General features: G+C 39.0%; 1 protein-coding gene and 1 long non-coding RNA gene across 2 annotated transcripts; both read right to left on the bottom strand.

Annotated features, from left to right (window-relative positions):
* Positions 1 to 3,568: 3,568 nt before the first annotated feature.
* Positions 3,569 to 13,716, bottom strand: LOC307154159 (uncharacterized protein). Its single transcript, XM_079898928.1, has 5 exons — positions 10,280 to 13,716; positions 9,659 to 9,766; positions 9,015 to 9,122; positions 8,371 to 8,478; positions 3,569 to 7,959 (listed from the first exon to the last, which is right to left on the bottom strand). Exons 1-5 carry the CDS (start codon positions 10,463 to 10,465, stop codon positions 7,306 to 7,308), a joined length of 1,164 nt encoding a protein of 387 aa, XP_079755054.1. The 5' UTR covers positions 10,466 to 13,716; the 3' UTR covers positions 3,569 to 7,305.
* A 125-nt stretch (positions 13,717 to 13,841) lies between these two features.
* Positions 13,842 to 16,282, bottom strand: LOC307154160. Its single transcript, XR_013820289.1, has 4 exons — positions 15,844 to 16,282; positions 14,907 to 15,015; positions 14,598 to 14,754; positions 13,842 to 14,278 (listed from the first exon to the last, which is right to left on the bottom strand). It is a non-coding gene; the product is annotated as an uncharacterized lncRNA (long non-coding RNA).
* Between the last annotated feature and the right edge of the window lie 40 nt (positions 16,283 to 16,322).

Genomic DNA, 16,322 nt, shown 5'->3' with positions numbered 1-16,322 from the left:
AAGAAAACAGACTTCTCTCTTATGTAATCCGTATGAAATGTGCAATTCTCTCTGGCGCGTTCACTACTGCGAAGATCGCGAGTCAGCATCTTTCCAGCCGACACAGACATAAAAAAAATAAAAAACTGGTTTATTAGTAAACAATTAAAATGTCTCCTGCTATATTTTACATATTCATAATCATTAATTTTGCCGGTTCGTTGTGACAGCTTTTAGGTGCTTTATTGGCAGCAGCGCCACCCTTACATCGCATCAGCACCGAAAACATAGAGATTCTTTTCTTTTGGGGGCATTTTGTTTGTGGTCAGACTTTCTCAGTTGTTTTTAGGCGCGATGTTAGAGGATGCTGCTAATAAAGTTGCTAGTAGGCCCACACATTGGATTCACGTTTATTATTATAGGCTAAAAAAAATACCCCAGGTTTTATGCCGTTCGTATCATTTTATTTTGTTGTATTTATCCGCCACACCTTTAAGGCCGGTCCGTGAAAATATTGTCTGATATTAAACCGATCTGTGGCGCAAAAAAGCTTGGGGACCGCTACAAGTGATATACATGTAGATTTTTTTCCTTTTTTGGAGTGAGCGGGGGGCGATTTGAGTGGAGCGCGAAGCAAACTGCGTTGAGCGCTGAGCAATAATGATTGTGAGGGTGTATACCTTCTGGATGGAATGGTTCTCTCTCTCACACTCACATGATATAGAGGACTGAATGAATATTTTGAATGCTTTTATTGGCATTTGTGTTGTTTCTGAATGCTTTTATTGGCATTTATGTTGTTTCTATTGTTGTGTGAGGGTGTATACCTTCTGGATGTAATGGCGCTCTCTCTCTCTCTCTCATTAAAAAATGTTTTTTTTTATTAAAAAAGTCATAATCCATGTCTTATTCCAAATTAGGATGTTATGGTATCAATCTGAATGGGAAAACCATCGAATTGTACTCAATGGCCTTTGTGCCCTGTCATATGGCCTTGGTGCCCCTAAAAAAAAAAGAAAAGGTGGAGGCCAAATGGCCTTGCCCCTAAAATTACATAATTCCCACCCTGCCTCACACACACACACACGTGAGAAATATATCTATAGAAAGCTTGAAATGTCTGCTTTTAAACGAATCAATTCAAGTGGAAAATAAATACTCAGATTATGTAATCCGTATGAAATGCGAGTCACTGCGGAGATGACGAGTCTGTATCATCGACTTAATCTCTGCAGCCGAGAATATCAATAAATTATTACAATGTTTGTTTAGACAGTCTCCTTCTGACACAAGACACACTCAATCATTATTTTTGCCGGTGCGCTGCGGAACTTTAAGTGTGCGCTTGATCGCTAATTAGGCTATGTATTATATAGGCAATTAAAGGCTCATTATTATGAGTTATGGCTTATTAATATAAAAATGCGATTAGTTGACTAATAGCTTAATGAACGACTACTAGTCGACTAGAAAAAAAAAAAACTTTAGTCGAGGGCAGCCCTAGTATTTATGTCAGCATCTATATTGCAAGAGAAATTAATTTGCACTCTACCTATAAATAGAATTACACTGTCAATCAAACAGTGATTTTTACATTCAGTCACTTGGCCTGAAATGATCATTGGAGAAAAGGAAAATATATTAGGATCAATGTCTTGGCTGCAAGTTATTTTTATGCATCCATCCACTCAAACTGCTCCAGGGGTTAGGCTAGTTATTACTGATTCGGTGTTTTCATTTTTAGAACAGCTACAGTTCCTACTAGTGCCACAAAACACCTAGTAGATTCTAGCATCAACCAAGTAACCCTCTAAACAACTACAGATGGGTTCCTGAGCAACATGACTGTCAATCTCCCTCGGACTGGGGCTCCATGCAAGATCTCACCTCGTGGGGTCTCAATGATCCTAAGAAAGGTGAGAAATCAGCCCAGAACTACACGGGAGGAGCTGGTCAATGACCTAAAAAGAGCTGTGACCACCGTTTCCAAGGTTACTGTTGGTAATACACTAAGACGTCATGGTTTGAAATCATGCATGGCACGGAAGGTTCCCCTGCTTAAACCAGCACATGTCAAGGCCCGTCTTAAGTTTGCCAATGACCATTTGGATGATCCAGAGGAGTCATGGGAGAAAGTCATGTGATCAGATGAGACCAAAATAGAACTTTTTGGTCATAATTCCACTAAACGTGTTTGGAGGAAGAAGAATGATGAGTACCATCCCAAGAACACCATCCCTACTGTGAAGCATGGGGGTGGTAGCATCATGCTTTGGGGGTGTTTTTCTGCACATGGGACAGGGCGACTGCACTGTATTAAGGAGAGGATGACTGGGGCCATGTATTGCGAGATTTTGGGGAACAACCTCCTTCCCTCAGTTATGTAGTCAAATGATATGTAGATGAGGATCTGCATAGTAAAACTAGGCGTCGTAAGCTCCACATATGGTTATTTCGGGTGGAGATGCATGTACGCACAATCTTCCGCTGACTGGGATTTATAAAGTGAATTCTGCGCAGGTTCTGGCGTACGCACGGTTTTATAAGTCTGAATATTTTTTTGCGTACGCCATTTTTGGCTTTCGGGCGCACGTACACTTTTAGTAAGGTTCCTACGCACAGTTTTATAAATGAGGCCCCTGGTCTGAGATCTGGGTGTTAAAGTGCTCCTAAAGGGTCTAATTTAGTCTAAGAAATGTGTAAAGAGTTCACCTTTGGAAGAAGGCCTCACAGCACTGGCTCCTGTAGGCATCTCTTCATCTGATGGTGGTCTGGGTCTCTTGGGTGGTGGCGGCATGTCATTCCTCTTGGTAGGAGGAAGTGCCACCTCTGCTGATGGTTCTATGGAAAATAATCAAAGTTCAACATTTTCAGAAAGATACAATTTAAATGTACTATAGAATGCTGACAATACACTGTTATTTGTCACACTTATGCACTAATTATTTAAAATCATTAAAGTACAATAAACCCTAAACCTGTGCAATTGTTCATTATTGCAAGTATAATTGAACTACATCTTTCCAGCAGACATTTAATCAAATATAAGTGCAAGTAAATTGAGTATAACCATTTTATTTCATGTCTTAATCATCTGACATGATTCGTTTTGTGCCATGACACAACCAACACGAGAAGAGAGCAGATCAGCTAGTGTTTTATGAAAAATGAAAAATGTACAAGTTTCTCCTATGAAATATATTTTTTATGGTAGTAAACTCACAAAAAAATATTCACTCCAGAATGAATGTTTAGTGTAATTTAGTTGAAGAATAGCTTGGAGGCATTTGATTCATTACACAATGAGCCGTTTCGTCAAAAAAAAAAACATTTGTTCAGCATACTAAAGCATCTTCTTTAATGTTGGCTATGATGTTAGAACAATATTTTTGTCTGTCAGGTCTTCACAAGTTACGTGACTGAAAATTATGAATAACTGCAAAATGTAATAGTGTATTTTGACAGTAATACAAACCGTCAACAGTAGATGAACAGTGTCCCTCTTGTATGCTCCCGTCTTCCTCATCACAGTCAATAACGTTTCTGTGGAAGTTCAAAGTACAGCTTAACAATGGTATATAATGGATCATAAACACCTGGTATACGAATAGATGGTAGGGGTGTAACGGTTCACAAAATTTACGTTTCAGTTCAATACGATACACTTGTGTCACGGTTCGGTACGTTTTTGATACAGCAAAAAGAAAAAAAATGCCAGAGTAATTTCCTTGATTTAATTTTTTTATTCTTTTTTTTATTAAAACTAACATCATAAAGTATGATTTTTTTTTACTTTGAGCAATTCTGGAGCTATAATTGACTCTTCTTAGGAGCATATAAAACAAAACGCTCCTTGGAAAAAGTGAAATGTAATATTGTAGTAGTTATAAACAAAGGTTTATTTTAGTTCAGATTAACATTTGAGGGCAGCAATTGTATTTACAATGTCAAGTCAAGTCATCTTCATTTATATAGCGCTTTTAACAATGTAGATTGTCTCAAAGCAGCTTTACAGAGATAAGCTTATAATTTAAGGTAACAGAGATTGTTTCGGCTTTACAGCAGAGTTAAGTTATTTCCATCTAAAGTTAGTTTTGATTGATTTGCTTCCGTCGCAACGATCAAGCAATGTAGCCGCTAAGACGACACCATTCCCTCTACACAGACTTTAAACGCGAACCTGTGAGAAACGCTGATGGCGTTCACATGCGCATTTAGAATGGGTTCTATAGTTATGTGCGTTTGAATATACGCAGGTTTGGAATTCCCTACAAGCCAAGCCTAAACAAAGTACTTGTCTTTCCTTATAAATTTTGATAAAGAATTTTATTTTATTTTGTTGCTTTGGGGTAGGAACGCGAAACGAACAACGCCTTTCCCGACAACGCCTTATCTGTAGAGTGGTAGTGGGATCCTCCATAGGGAGAGACTAGTTGGCACTTCAGCACTGCGTTGTCATCGGTCCAGGCGAAAGTCATTCGTCAGATCTGGATACGGCCTGGATCCGGCAGGCTGCAGGAAAACCTCGGGATAAACACAGACACTAAAATTAGCGTAGATGCCATTCTTCTCATGATGTAACGAGTACATCAGGATTTTTGGGAAGTGTTCCCGAAAGCTAGGTCAAAGAGATGTGTCTTTAGTCTAGCTTTGAACTGACAGAGTGTGTCTGCTTCCCGGACAATGGTAGGAAGACTGTTCCAGAGTTTTGGTGCTAAATAGGAAAAGGATCTACCGCCAGCAGTCGATTTTGATATTCTAGGTATTAGTAACTGGCCGGAATTTTGAGATCGCAATAGACGTGACGGACTATAATGCGTTAAGAGCTCGCTCAAGTACTGCGGAGCTAAACCATTTAGTGCTTTGTAAGTGATCAGCAATATTTTAAAATTTATGCGATGTTTAATAGGGAGCCAATGCAGTTTTGACAGAACCGGGCTAATATGGTCATACTTCCTGGTTCTAGTAAGAACTCGAGCTGCTGCGTTTTGGACCAGCTGTAGTTTGTTTATTAAGCGTGCAGGACAACCACCCAGTAGAGCATTACAATAATCTAGCCTTGAGGTCATGAACGCATGAACTAATTGTTCCGCATTTGTCAATGAGAGCATATGGTGTAATTTAGATATATTTTTAAATGGAAAAATGCAGTTTTACAGATACTAGACACGTGACTTTCAAATGAAAGATTGGTATCAAAGAGCACACCCAGGTTCCTAACCGACGACGAAGACTTAACAGAGCAGCCATCAAGTGTTAGACAGTATTCTAGGTTATTACGTGAGGAAGTTTTTTGTCCAATAATTAGAAACTCTGTTTTTTCAGAATTTAGAAGTAGGAAATTACGAGTCATCCAATTTTTTTATATCCGCTATGCATTCCGTTCATTTTGTGAATTGATAAGTTTCGTTAGGTTTTGAAGAAATATAGAGCTGAGTATCATCGGCATAACAGTGAAAGCTAATGCCATGTTTCCTAATGATTTCTCCTAATGGTAGCATGTACAGAGTGAACAGCAGCGGTCCTAGTACTGAGCCTTGTGGTACGCCATACTGAACTTGTGATCGATGAGACATCTCATCATTTACTGCTACAAACTGATAACGGTCAGATAAGTATGATTTAAACCATGCTAGTGCATTTCCACTAATGCCAACATAATGTTCTAATCTATTTAAAAGAACGTTGTGGTCAATGGTGTCAAATGCAGCACTAAGATCGAGTAACACTAATAGAGAGATACAACCACGATCGGATGATAAGAGCAAATCATTTGTGACTCTAACGAGAGCTGTCTCGGTACTATGGTACGGTCTAAATCCTGAATGGAAATCCTCGCAGAGATCATTTCTTTCAAGAAAGGAACACAGTTGTGAGGATACTGCCTTTTCTAATATCTTTGACAGAAAAGGTAGATTCGAGATCGGCCTATAATTGACTAATTCTGTAGGATCAAGTTGCGTTTTTTTAACAAGCGGTTTAATCATAGCCAGCTTAAAGGTTTTTGGTACGTATCCTAGAGACAAAGACGAATTAATGATATTAAGAAGAGGATCTATGACCTCTGGAAGTATTTCTTTCAGTAGCTTAGTTGGTATAGGGTCTAACATACATGTTGTAGATTTAGATGATTTAATGAGTTTAGTAAATTCTTCCTCTCCTATATCAACGAATTAATCCAATTTTTCCTCAGGGAGACTACAATGCACTGCCTGATGCGATACTGTAGTAGACGGTTGCATAGTTATAATTTTGTCCCTGATATTATCAATCTTATAAGTGAAGAAGTTCATAAAATCATTACTGCTGTGTTGCTTGGAAACTTCGGTGCTTGAAGCTTTATTTTTCGTTAGTTTAGCCACCGTTTCAAATAAATACCTAGGATTATGTTTATTTTCTTCTAATAGGGTTGAAAAATAAGCAGATCTAGCAGCTTTTAAAGCCTCTCTGTAAGTAATTGAGCTCTCCTTCCATGAAATGCGAAATACCTCTAGTTTTGTTTTCTTCCAGTTGCGCTCCATTTTTCTGGCTGCTCTCTTAAGGGCCTGAGTGTGCTCGTTGTACCACGGCGTTGGACTATTTTCTTTAATCTTCTTTAAGCGCAACGGAGCAACTGTGTCTAAAGTGCTGGAAAAGAGAGAGTTAAACATTTCTGTTGTAATATCGAGTTTATTTTAATGTCAAAATAAAACCAACGTAATGTTACTTGAAGGCATTATAGCCTACTATTCCTGCCAAACTTCCATGGTTGCAGTTAGTGTTACTACAGTAAATCCATGGTAAATCCATCTGTGGACACCGGATAGTTCATTTATGGCACAATGTTTCTCCTGGTTTCCACGTCAGAGCTGTTTGAACCGTTAATAACGGAGAAATGTGAATGTTTCTCACAAGATCTCTCAGCGATGTTATTACTTCTGTGGCGAATTCAAATGATTTCTTTACTGGATCTCTTATTAGCGCTGTGTAGTAACAGTGTCGTATGATCATGATCAGCTTGCGCTGCACTGGTCCAAACTGATAAACGGTCCGTCAACCACACAATAACGAGCAGTTTCGTTCCGCTTGCATTACGTTTGCCATTTGACGTTGGACAATGTTGTGGTCGCGCCGGCGTCTCTTACATAACGAGAGCGCTTGCCACACGCGACCCGCCTACATTTGAAATAACGAAATTTTGGTCGGCAGGAAAAATGGTCCAACGAACCGTTCGGTTTGAAAATGCGTACCGAACACAGAACCGAAAGCATCGTACCAAACAGTTCAATACGAATACGTGTATCGTTACACCCCTAATAGATGGTAAACAGAAAATCAAACAGAAAATCAAACAAAAGTCAAATAAAATACCACACCATCAGGATCTATCCCAATTTCATCCAAGTTCTTGCCATGGAACTCAGCTAATCTTCCTTGCTCAAGAGCCATTAGAACTTTGCTGATCTTGGCAAGTTGCAGGGTCTTCTCAGGGAGTCGATAGAACTCATGATGGATTCTTATGTCGTGTCCAAGAAAGTTTGCCAGCTGGTCCATCTCGGTGTCAGTCATATTCAGCACTGTTGAAAGGGTTGCGGCATGCTTTCGCAGTCTTGTAGATGTCAGTGACTTGGGACACTTTGCGTCACACACCTTTGCAAAGCCACGGAGGCAGTCTGACCCTCGAAAATATGTCATGGCTTCTGGTCTTGCAAACATATAGGAATTGTCTTTCAGAACCCCACAAGCCTCTCTCTGCTTAACAAGGAGTTCTAAGGCACATAGCATTTTTGAAGTCAGAAGAATTGGAACTGGTCGACCACGCTTCCCCCTTGCGATAACCCTTGTGAAGTGTCTGCAGAGATTGTTTTCCACTTCAGAGAGTGCCCAGTCCACATCCTCATGTGGATCAGAAGTGTCTCTTGATAGAAATGCAGACAAAGGCATGCTCGAAACCACTCCTTCCCTGCGCCGGTTAAAGAGAATCATCTGGGCTAGACACACCTTTGCCAGAAAAAAAAACAATTATTCCTGTCCAGCAAACCTTGCTCACACACACATCTTGATTAAAACCAGCTTCATGAGGACCTTTCACACACAACGTTATATTTCCTTATGGGGACTAGTTTCATCATATTCAACACACAAGTTTGAACTCAAACACTGACTGAAAGTGTGTTGTGGGGACGTCGTGAGTGTCCATTTTAAAGCAACAATTAACCTAGAAAATAAATCCCTGTGAAGGATAAAACTGGCCCTAAATACTCCACTAGCACTAAACTACAGGACACATGTCGTTACATGGTTTAATGTACTAATTTACACCAGATACGCATCAAAATATGCCTAAAAATCACTAAACCATGACAAAGAGAGACAGTAGACCTAAATCTTTAGTGATGAATGTGAACGTACCTGTTGAGGAGAGTTGATCTGAGCAGATTCATCATCCATCTGAGTCTCTGACTGGAGAGAAGGATCAGAAGCACTCGCTGCGCTGGTTTTAATGGCAACGCTGGTTATCTGTAAGAGACAACATTCATAATGACAAGATATTAGAACATGGAAACACAAGAGAGAAATCTGAAGCAGATACCACATGATTTCAGAGAAATAGACAAATCAACTTCATCTAAAACATTTATTCCTGTCCAGTCAACCCCTGTCTGCGCTCACACACATCTGGATAAAACCCGGCTTCATGGGGACCTTTCACACACCTTCATGGGGACCTTTCACACACAATGTTATAGTTCCTTATGGGGACTAGTTTCATCAAATTCAACACATGAGTTTGAACTCAAACACTGACTGAAAGTGTGTTGTGGGGACGTCGTGAGTGTCCATTTTAAAGCAACAATTAACCTAGAAAATAATTCCCTGTGAAGGATAAAACTGGCCCTAAATACTCCACTAGCACTAAACTACAGGACACATGTCGTTACACGGTTTAATGTACTAATTTACACCAGATACGCATCAAAATATGCCTAAAAATCACTAAACCATGACAAAGAGAGACAGTAGACCTAAATCTTTAGTGATGAATGTGAACGTACCTGTTGAGGAGAGTTGATCTGAGCAGATTCATCATCCATCTGAGTCTCTGACTGGAGAGAAGGATCAGAAGCACTCGCTGCGCTGGTTTTAATGGCAACGCTGGTTATCTGTAAGAGACAACATTCATAATGACAAGATATTAGAACATGGAAACACAAGAGAAAAATTTGAAGCAGATACCACATGATTTTATAAAAAGAGACAAATCAACTTCATCTAAAACATTTATTCCTGTCCAGTCAACCCCTGTCTGCGCTCACGCACATCTGGATAAAACCCGGCTTCATGGGGACCTTTCACACACCTTCATGGGGACCTTTCACACACAATGTCATAGTTCCTTATGGGGACTAGTTTCATCAAATTCAACACATGAGTTTGAACTCAAACACTGACTGAAAGTGTGTTGTGGGGACGTCGTGAGTGTCCATTTTAAAGCAACAATTAACCTAGAAAATAATTCCCTGTGAAGGATAAAACTGGCCCTAAATACTCCACTAGCACTAAACTACAGGACACATGTCGTTACACGGTTTAATGTACTAATTTACACCAGATACGCATCAAAATATGCCTAAAAATCACTAAACCATGACAAAGAGAGACAGTAGACCTAAATCTTTAGTGATGAATGTGAACGTACCTGTTGAGGAGAGTTGATCTGAGCAGATTCATCATCCATCTGAGTCTCTGACTGGAGAGAAGGATCAGAAGCACTCGCTGCGCTGGTTTTAATGGCAACGCTGGTTATCTGTAAGAGACAACATTCATAATGACAAGATATTAGAACATGGAAACACAAGAGAGAAATCTGAAGCAGATACCACATGATTTCAGAGAAATAGACAAATCAACTTCATCTAAAACATTTATTCCTGTCTAGTCAACCCCTGTCTGCGCTCACACACATCTGGATAAAACCCGGCTTCATGGGGACCTTTCACACACAATGTCATAGTTCCTTATGGGGACTAGTTTCATCAAATTCAACACATGAGTTTGAACTCAAACACTGACTGAAAGTGTGTTGTGGGGACGTCGTGAGTGTCCATTTTAAAGCAACAATTAACCTAGAAAATAATTCCCTGTGAAGGATAAAACTGGCCCTAAATACTCCACTAGCACTAAACTACAGGACACATGTCGTTACACGGTTTAATGTACTAATTTACACCAGATACGCATCAAAATATGCCTAAAAATCACTAAACCATGACAAAGAGAGACAGTAGACCTAAATCTTTAGTGATGAATGTGAACGTACCTGTTGAGGAGAGTTGATCTGAGCAGATTCATCATCCATCTGAGTCTCTGACTGGAGAGAAGGATCAGAAGCACTCGCTGCGCTGGTTTTAATGGCAACGCTGGTTATCTGTAAGAGACAACATTCATAATGACAAGATATTAGAACATGGAAACACAAGAGAGAAATCTGAAGCAGATACCACATGATTTCAGAGAAATAGACAAATCAACTTCATCTAAAACATTTATTCCTGTCTAGTCAACCCCTGTCTGCGCTCACACACATCTGGATAAAACCCGGCTTCATGGGGACCTTTCACACACCTTCATGGGGACCTTTCACACACAATGTTATAGTTCCTTATGGGGACTAGTTTCATCAAATTCAACACATGAGTTTGAACTCAAACACTGACTGAAAGTGTGTTGTGGGGACGTCGTGAGTGTCCATTTTAAAGCAACAATTAACCTAGAAAATAAATCCTTATGAAGGATAAAACTGGCCCTAAATACTCCACTAGCACTAAACTACAGGACACATGTCGTTACACGGTTTAATGTACTAATTTACACCAGATACGCATCAAAATATGCCTAAAAATCACTAAACCATGACAAAGAGAGACAGTAGACCTAAATCTTTAGTGATGAATGTGAACGTACCTGTTGAGGAGAGTTGATCTGAGCAGATTCATCATCCATCTGAGTCTCTGACTGGAGAGAAGGATCAGAAGCACTCGCTGCGCTGGTTTTAATGGCAACGCTGGTTATCTGTAAGAGACAACATTCATAATGACAAGATATTAGAACATGGAAACACAAGAGAGAAATTTGAAGCAGATACCACATGATTTTATAGAAAGAGACAAATCAACTTCATCTAAAACATTTATTCCTGTCCAGTCAACCCCTGTCTGCGCTCACACACATCTGGATAAAACCCGGCTTCATGGGGACCTGTCACACACCTTCATGGGGACCTTTCACACACAACGTTATAGTTCCTTATGGGGACTAGTTTCACCAAATTCAACACATGAGTTTGAACTCAAACACTGACTGAAAGTGTGTTGTGGGGACTTCGTGAGTGTCCATTTTAAAGCAACAATTAACCTAGAAAATAATTCCCTGTGAAGGATAAAACTGGCCCTAAATACTCCACTAGCACTAAACTACAGGACACATGTCGTTACACGGTTTAATGTACTAATTTACACCAGATACGCATCAAAATATGCCTAAAAATCACTAAACCATGACAAAGAGAGACAGTAGACCTAAATCTTTAGTGATGAATGTGAACGTACCTGTTGAGGAGAGTTGATCTGAGCAGATTCATCATCCATCTGAGTCTCTGACTGGAGAGAAGGATCAGAAGCACTCGCTGCACTGGTTTTAATGGCAACGCTGGTTATCTGTAAGAGACAACATTCATAATGACAAGATATTAGAACATGGAAACACAAGAGAGAAATCTGAAGCAGATACCACAGGATTTCAGAGAAATAGACAAATCAACTTCATCTAAAACATTTATTCCTGTCCAGTCAACCCCTGTCTGCGCTCACACACATCTGGATAAAACCCGGCTTCATGGGGACCTTTCACACACCTTCATGGGGACCTTTCACACACCACGTTATAGTTCCTTATGGGGACTAGTTTCATCAAATTCAACACACAAGTTTTAAGTCAAACACTGACTGAAAGTGTGTTGTGGGGACGTCGTGACTGTCCATTTTAAAGCAACAATTAATCCAGAAAAAAATCCCTGTGAAGGATAAAACTGGCCCTAAATACTCCACTAGCACTAACCTACTGGACACATGTCGTTACACGGTTTAATTTACTAATTTACACCAGATACGCATCAAAATATGCTTAAAAATCACTAAACCATGACAAAGAGAGACAGTAGACCTAAATCTTTAGTGATGAATGTAGGGATGCACCGATCCGATACTCAGTATCGGAATCGGCTCCGATACTGCCATTTTTGGCGGATCGGGTATCGGTCAGACAAGGCCGATCCAAATCCGATATTGTGCGTATACTATTCAGTGTTATTGTTAAGCCCCACAAACATTATAAAGCACCATAAGTTTTCGTGCACAATATTTTAAGTGTTCTGAAGCCATTATACAGTATAATGTGAGATATAAATTAATATTTAAGTGTTAAATTCAAGATCACGTAAACGTTTCCCTCAGCTGCGGCTGTCAATCATTCTTCATTCAGCACTCAAACAGCGCGTCGCGTCCGGTTATGACAGAACACACGATGAAACTCTCTCCAAGATGATTCAATGTTACTATTATTATACTTGATCTGTAGATAAAGGTCTATGGTTTCACATAAAACAACTTTATCTTGCTGGACTTTATTGCTGTACCTTAATCATGTTACTTTCCACCGGGTGTCTGTTAGATCACAACAGTAGAGTAAAGTCAGGTACTATTTGTTCTTCACGCGCACAGTAACTGAAATTTAAAAGAAAATGCTGAATAGACTATTGCATAGATAGATACTGTATAATACACTATGCATCATATGTATTTTCTTTGTGCTTTAAACTTTTCAATGCGGACTCGACGCGCTGCGCGCTGTGACTCATGTTGCTTCAAGAGCATCATTCTGCGCTCGGGATGCGCATAAGCGCTGTGGGCCACACTGTATTGGAGCCTTTCATATCGTAATACAGGGACGCAATGAAAGATTATTAATAGCCGTTCTTGTCCTGTCCTATCTATTATGTTGCTACCTTATTAAACAGCTGTGCTATACATTTAAAAAATGTCTCAATTTTATAGTAGGATATAAAATAATTGCTATTTTTATCTTGTTTTTCATGAATGTATTTTACAACAATACAAAGAGCAATGTGTAAAGTTTTACCAGATTTAGTGTTACACTTATTGTCTCTAATTTGTTCTCCACTAAACATTTTTTTCACAAAATGTTCAGATTTTATACAATTAATTGTGCACTCGTGATTTTTCTAGACTAAATTTTATTGCTGAATTATCCACTAATCTAGTTTATAATAGCATTTATGTCAGATTATGATCATATATTTTTTGTTGGTGTTTTTCTTTTTTTTCAGTTCTTATCAGTTTAACACAGAGTAATAGAAATTCTACTTGATTAAAAAAAAACTGCGCTGGTATCGGTACGGATCGGTATCGGCCGATACTCAGAATTTTTGGTATCGGATCGGTTCTGAAAAAATGGTATCGTTGCATCCCTAGATGAATGTGAACGTACCTGTTGAGGAGAGTTGATCTGAGCAGATTCATCATCCATCTGAGTCTCTGACTGGAGAGAAGGATCAGAAGCACTCGCTGCACTGGTTTTAATGGCAACGCTGGTTATCTGTAAGAGACAACATTCATAATGACAAGATATTAGAACATGGAAACACAAGAGATAAATCTGAAGCAGATACCACATGATTTCAGAATTAAAAAAAAAAAAAAAAAATACAAAAACATTTACAATTAAAACATGTCTTCATTTTACATAGTTAATCTTTAGTTTATTTTTGTGATTACATTTCACCCATAAGTTGCAATAAGGCCATTGCATGCCACACATAACTTGCAGAAAGAAAAGTGGCCTAAGACTGTACCACCTCACTCTTTAAATGTATAAATTTTAGGGGTGGGGTAGAAACACTGACCTAAAACGTAACTTAACTTATCATTTATAGACATGATTAGATTCATAGATTTCTAATAGATTCAAATTATAATCTATTCAACCAACAACTTGCTTAACATGTTGCAACAATGATATATTCTGTACACAGTGTGCTTTGCAACATACTTGTGTTCTCCAAGGGTAGTCTTCTCCTCCATAATCATAGGCAATTTCTTCTCCTTCTTTAATGTCATCCAGGGCAAACAGACAAAGGTGAGGCTTTCCATTGACGTCAGTTTTCTTCATCTTACAATTTGGATATTTGTGGTCATCAATAACGATCCGCCGAAACGATCCATCTTCTCTTGAGGCATCAATACTTAAATATGAAAGCATGAGAAAAGGATGAATACAAGTATTACAATATACCACCCCAAATCAGTGTCTTTTTTTACTATAGTTTAGCACAGGGTTTCTCAAACTCAGTCCTGGAGGGCCACTGTCCTGCACAGTTTAGCTCCAAAACTGATCAAACACACCTAGCTGTGAGTTTCTAGTGATCCTGAAGACATTGATTAGTTTGCTCAGGTGTGTTTGATCAGGGTTGGAGCTAAACTGTGCAGGACAGTGGCCCTGCAGGACTGAGTTTGAGAGACCCTGGTTTAGCATAAGGAATATGGTGCAACTTGACTTCTTACCACCATGTTTTCCCTCGCCAAATGAAATCAAACATAAATGCAGCACAGGATGCGTGGTAACATGTTCTTCTTCTCTGCAGCTCTGCATCATTTATCATATCTCCCCTGTACTCAAAATCACCTTTGCAAAAGGCACCCTTTGCGAATAGACCACGTCCTGCAAAATACAGAATTTTTTTTTTTTCACCAAAAATAAAATCTTATAGATAAAGGATGCCAAATACACAAAAAGACATCAATAGTTGGCAGCAGTATGGTTAGGACATGCATATGATGGTAAATATTAAATGATAAATCACACCACCTTACCTTTCACTGGATTGATATACTTCACATCTAATTTGAATGTTTTGTCAGTCTTCGAAACAACATGATGCATGGCATCCTTAAGGGGGCTGATTCGTGGTGGCATTTCAAACTGAGAGAAAAAAAATTGTAATAAATAATAGTGTGAAAATGGGGAGACATGCAGAATTAAACTAGCATGTTCAATAAGTAGATAAGAATGTTATTGTAATGTAACACTGCATTACAATGATATCGTATGTATCAATGTAAGACAAGAAATCAGAACTCAAGGATATCACATTTATTGACTAACTTACTAGCCTTGAGGGCATAAACTCAACATTTTCACTTAGGCTCTAATCTCTCACAAAACCAACATCTATATAATCCCAGGTAGCCTTGACAATTAACTACTTATTTGGCTCTTAACCTAACTACTCTTTTGAACGATCTCGCCATACAAACCCCAGTTTATTTTAAGTTACTGTCATAATTAAAACAAAGTTTATTCATTTAAAGCTACTTACCATTTCAGTGTTTTTATTTTTGCCTAACGTTACTTAATTGCTCTGTTAACGATATCAATACTAAAAGTCAAACACAAGTGTGATATTCCTCCCCCTCACCCTGTCCTGACAAGTAATAAAACATAACATTACCTTTAATTTAAAGTAGAAAATAATCTACTGTCCAGCACGCGAACTAGACAGAAACAGACTTAATAACCCAATTCCTTCATTAGCAATCAATCAGACTAAACACCTGACGACACTTTTCAGTTGAAATGAAGTACTTAACATTACATTGTATGATTTTGTGATCGCTTATTGGAAAAACACAAAAACACGTCAGGCCACACTTAGCCTCAACAATTAGCACTAACTAGCTAGCAGCTAACGTTAGCCCGCTGCCTAATCTAATTAACCTAACTGGTTTCATACATATGTGCTTAACGTACCTTGAGCTTCACTTTTATCCTCTGCAGAAGTTTAGATCCTTAGTTGGCATCTCCAGTAAATAATCTTCTTCTTTGTCTTCCGTGTACAGTATCAATTTAATACTTATATTTTCAAGTTGTTGTTGAATTCCTTCCTTATGAGGACCCGGAAGTGGGCGGTACTCAACCATAATTGGAAAATGTGTGTGTGGAGAAGTGAGTGCATTACCAGCCAAAAATGTTTGGGGGCGCAGCTGAGCACACACTTCACACACTCACACTACCTCATAATCGTGTGTTATGGGCCAATGCTGAAACTCCGCCCAGCACCTTCAGAATAGTTCCTCTATTCAATTCAATGGGTCATCCTTATGGGGACCTGATTTTTGGTCCCCACAACGCAAGAGGTCCCCATTACGTGACTGTGTAAACAGATTCTTGTCCCCACAACGTGATAAATACCAACTCACACACACACACACACACACACACACACACAC

The sequence above is a fragment of the Squalius cephalus genome (assembly GCF_949319135.1).
Source record: "Squalius cephalus genome assembly, contig: scaffold_139, whole genome shotgun sequence".
In the NCBI taxonomy this organism is placed as follows: domain Eukaryota; kingdom Metazoa; phylum Chordata; class Actinopteri; order Cypriniformes; family Leuciscidae; genus Squalius; species Squalius cephalus.
This window is presented reverse-complemented; position numbering and strand designations above follow the sequence as displayed.

Excerpts from the sequence above, each read along its gene's own strand:
- LOC307154159 (XM_079898928.1), bottom strand. The coding sequence starts at position 10,465 with ATGTGGTATCTGCTTCAGATTTCTCTCTTGTGTTTCCATGTTCTAATA. Across the intron at positions 9,767-10,279 it reads AGATCAACTCTCCTCAACAG|ATAACCAGCGTTGCCATTAA; the intron begins GTACGTTCACAT and ends TGTCTCTTACAG. Across the intron at positions 8,479-9,014 it reads AGATCAACTCTCCTCAACAG|ATAACCAGCGTTGCCATTAA; the intron begins GTACGTTCACAT and ends TGTCTCTTACAG.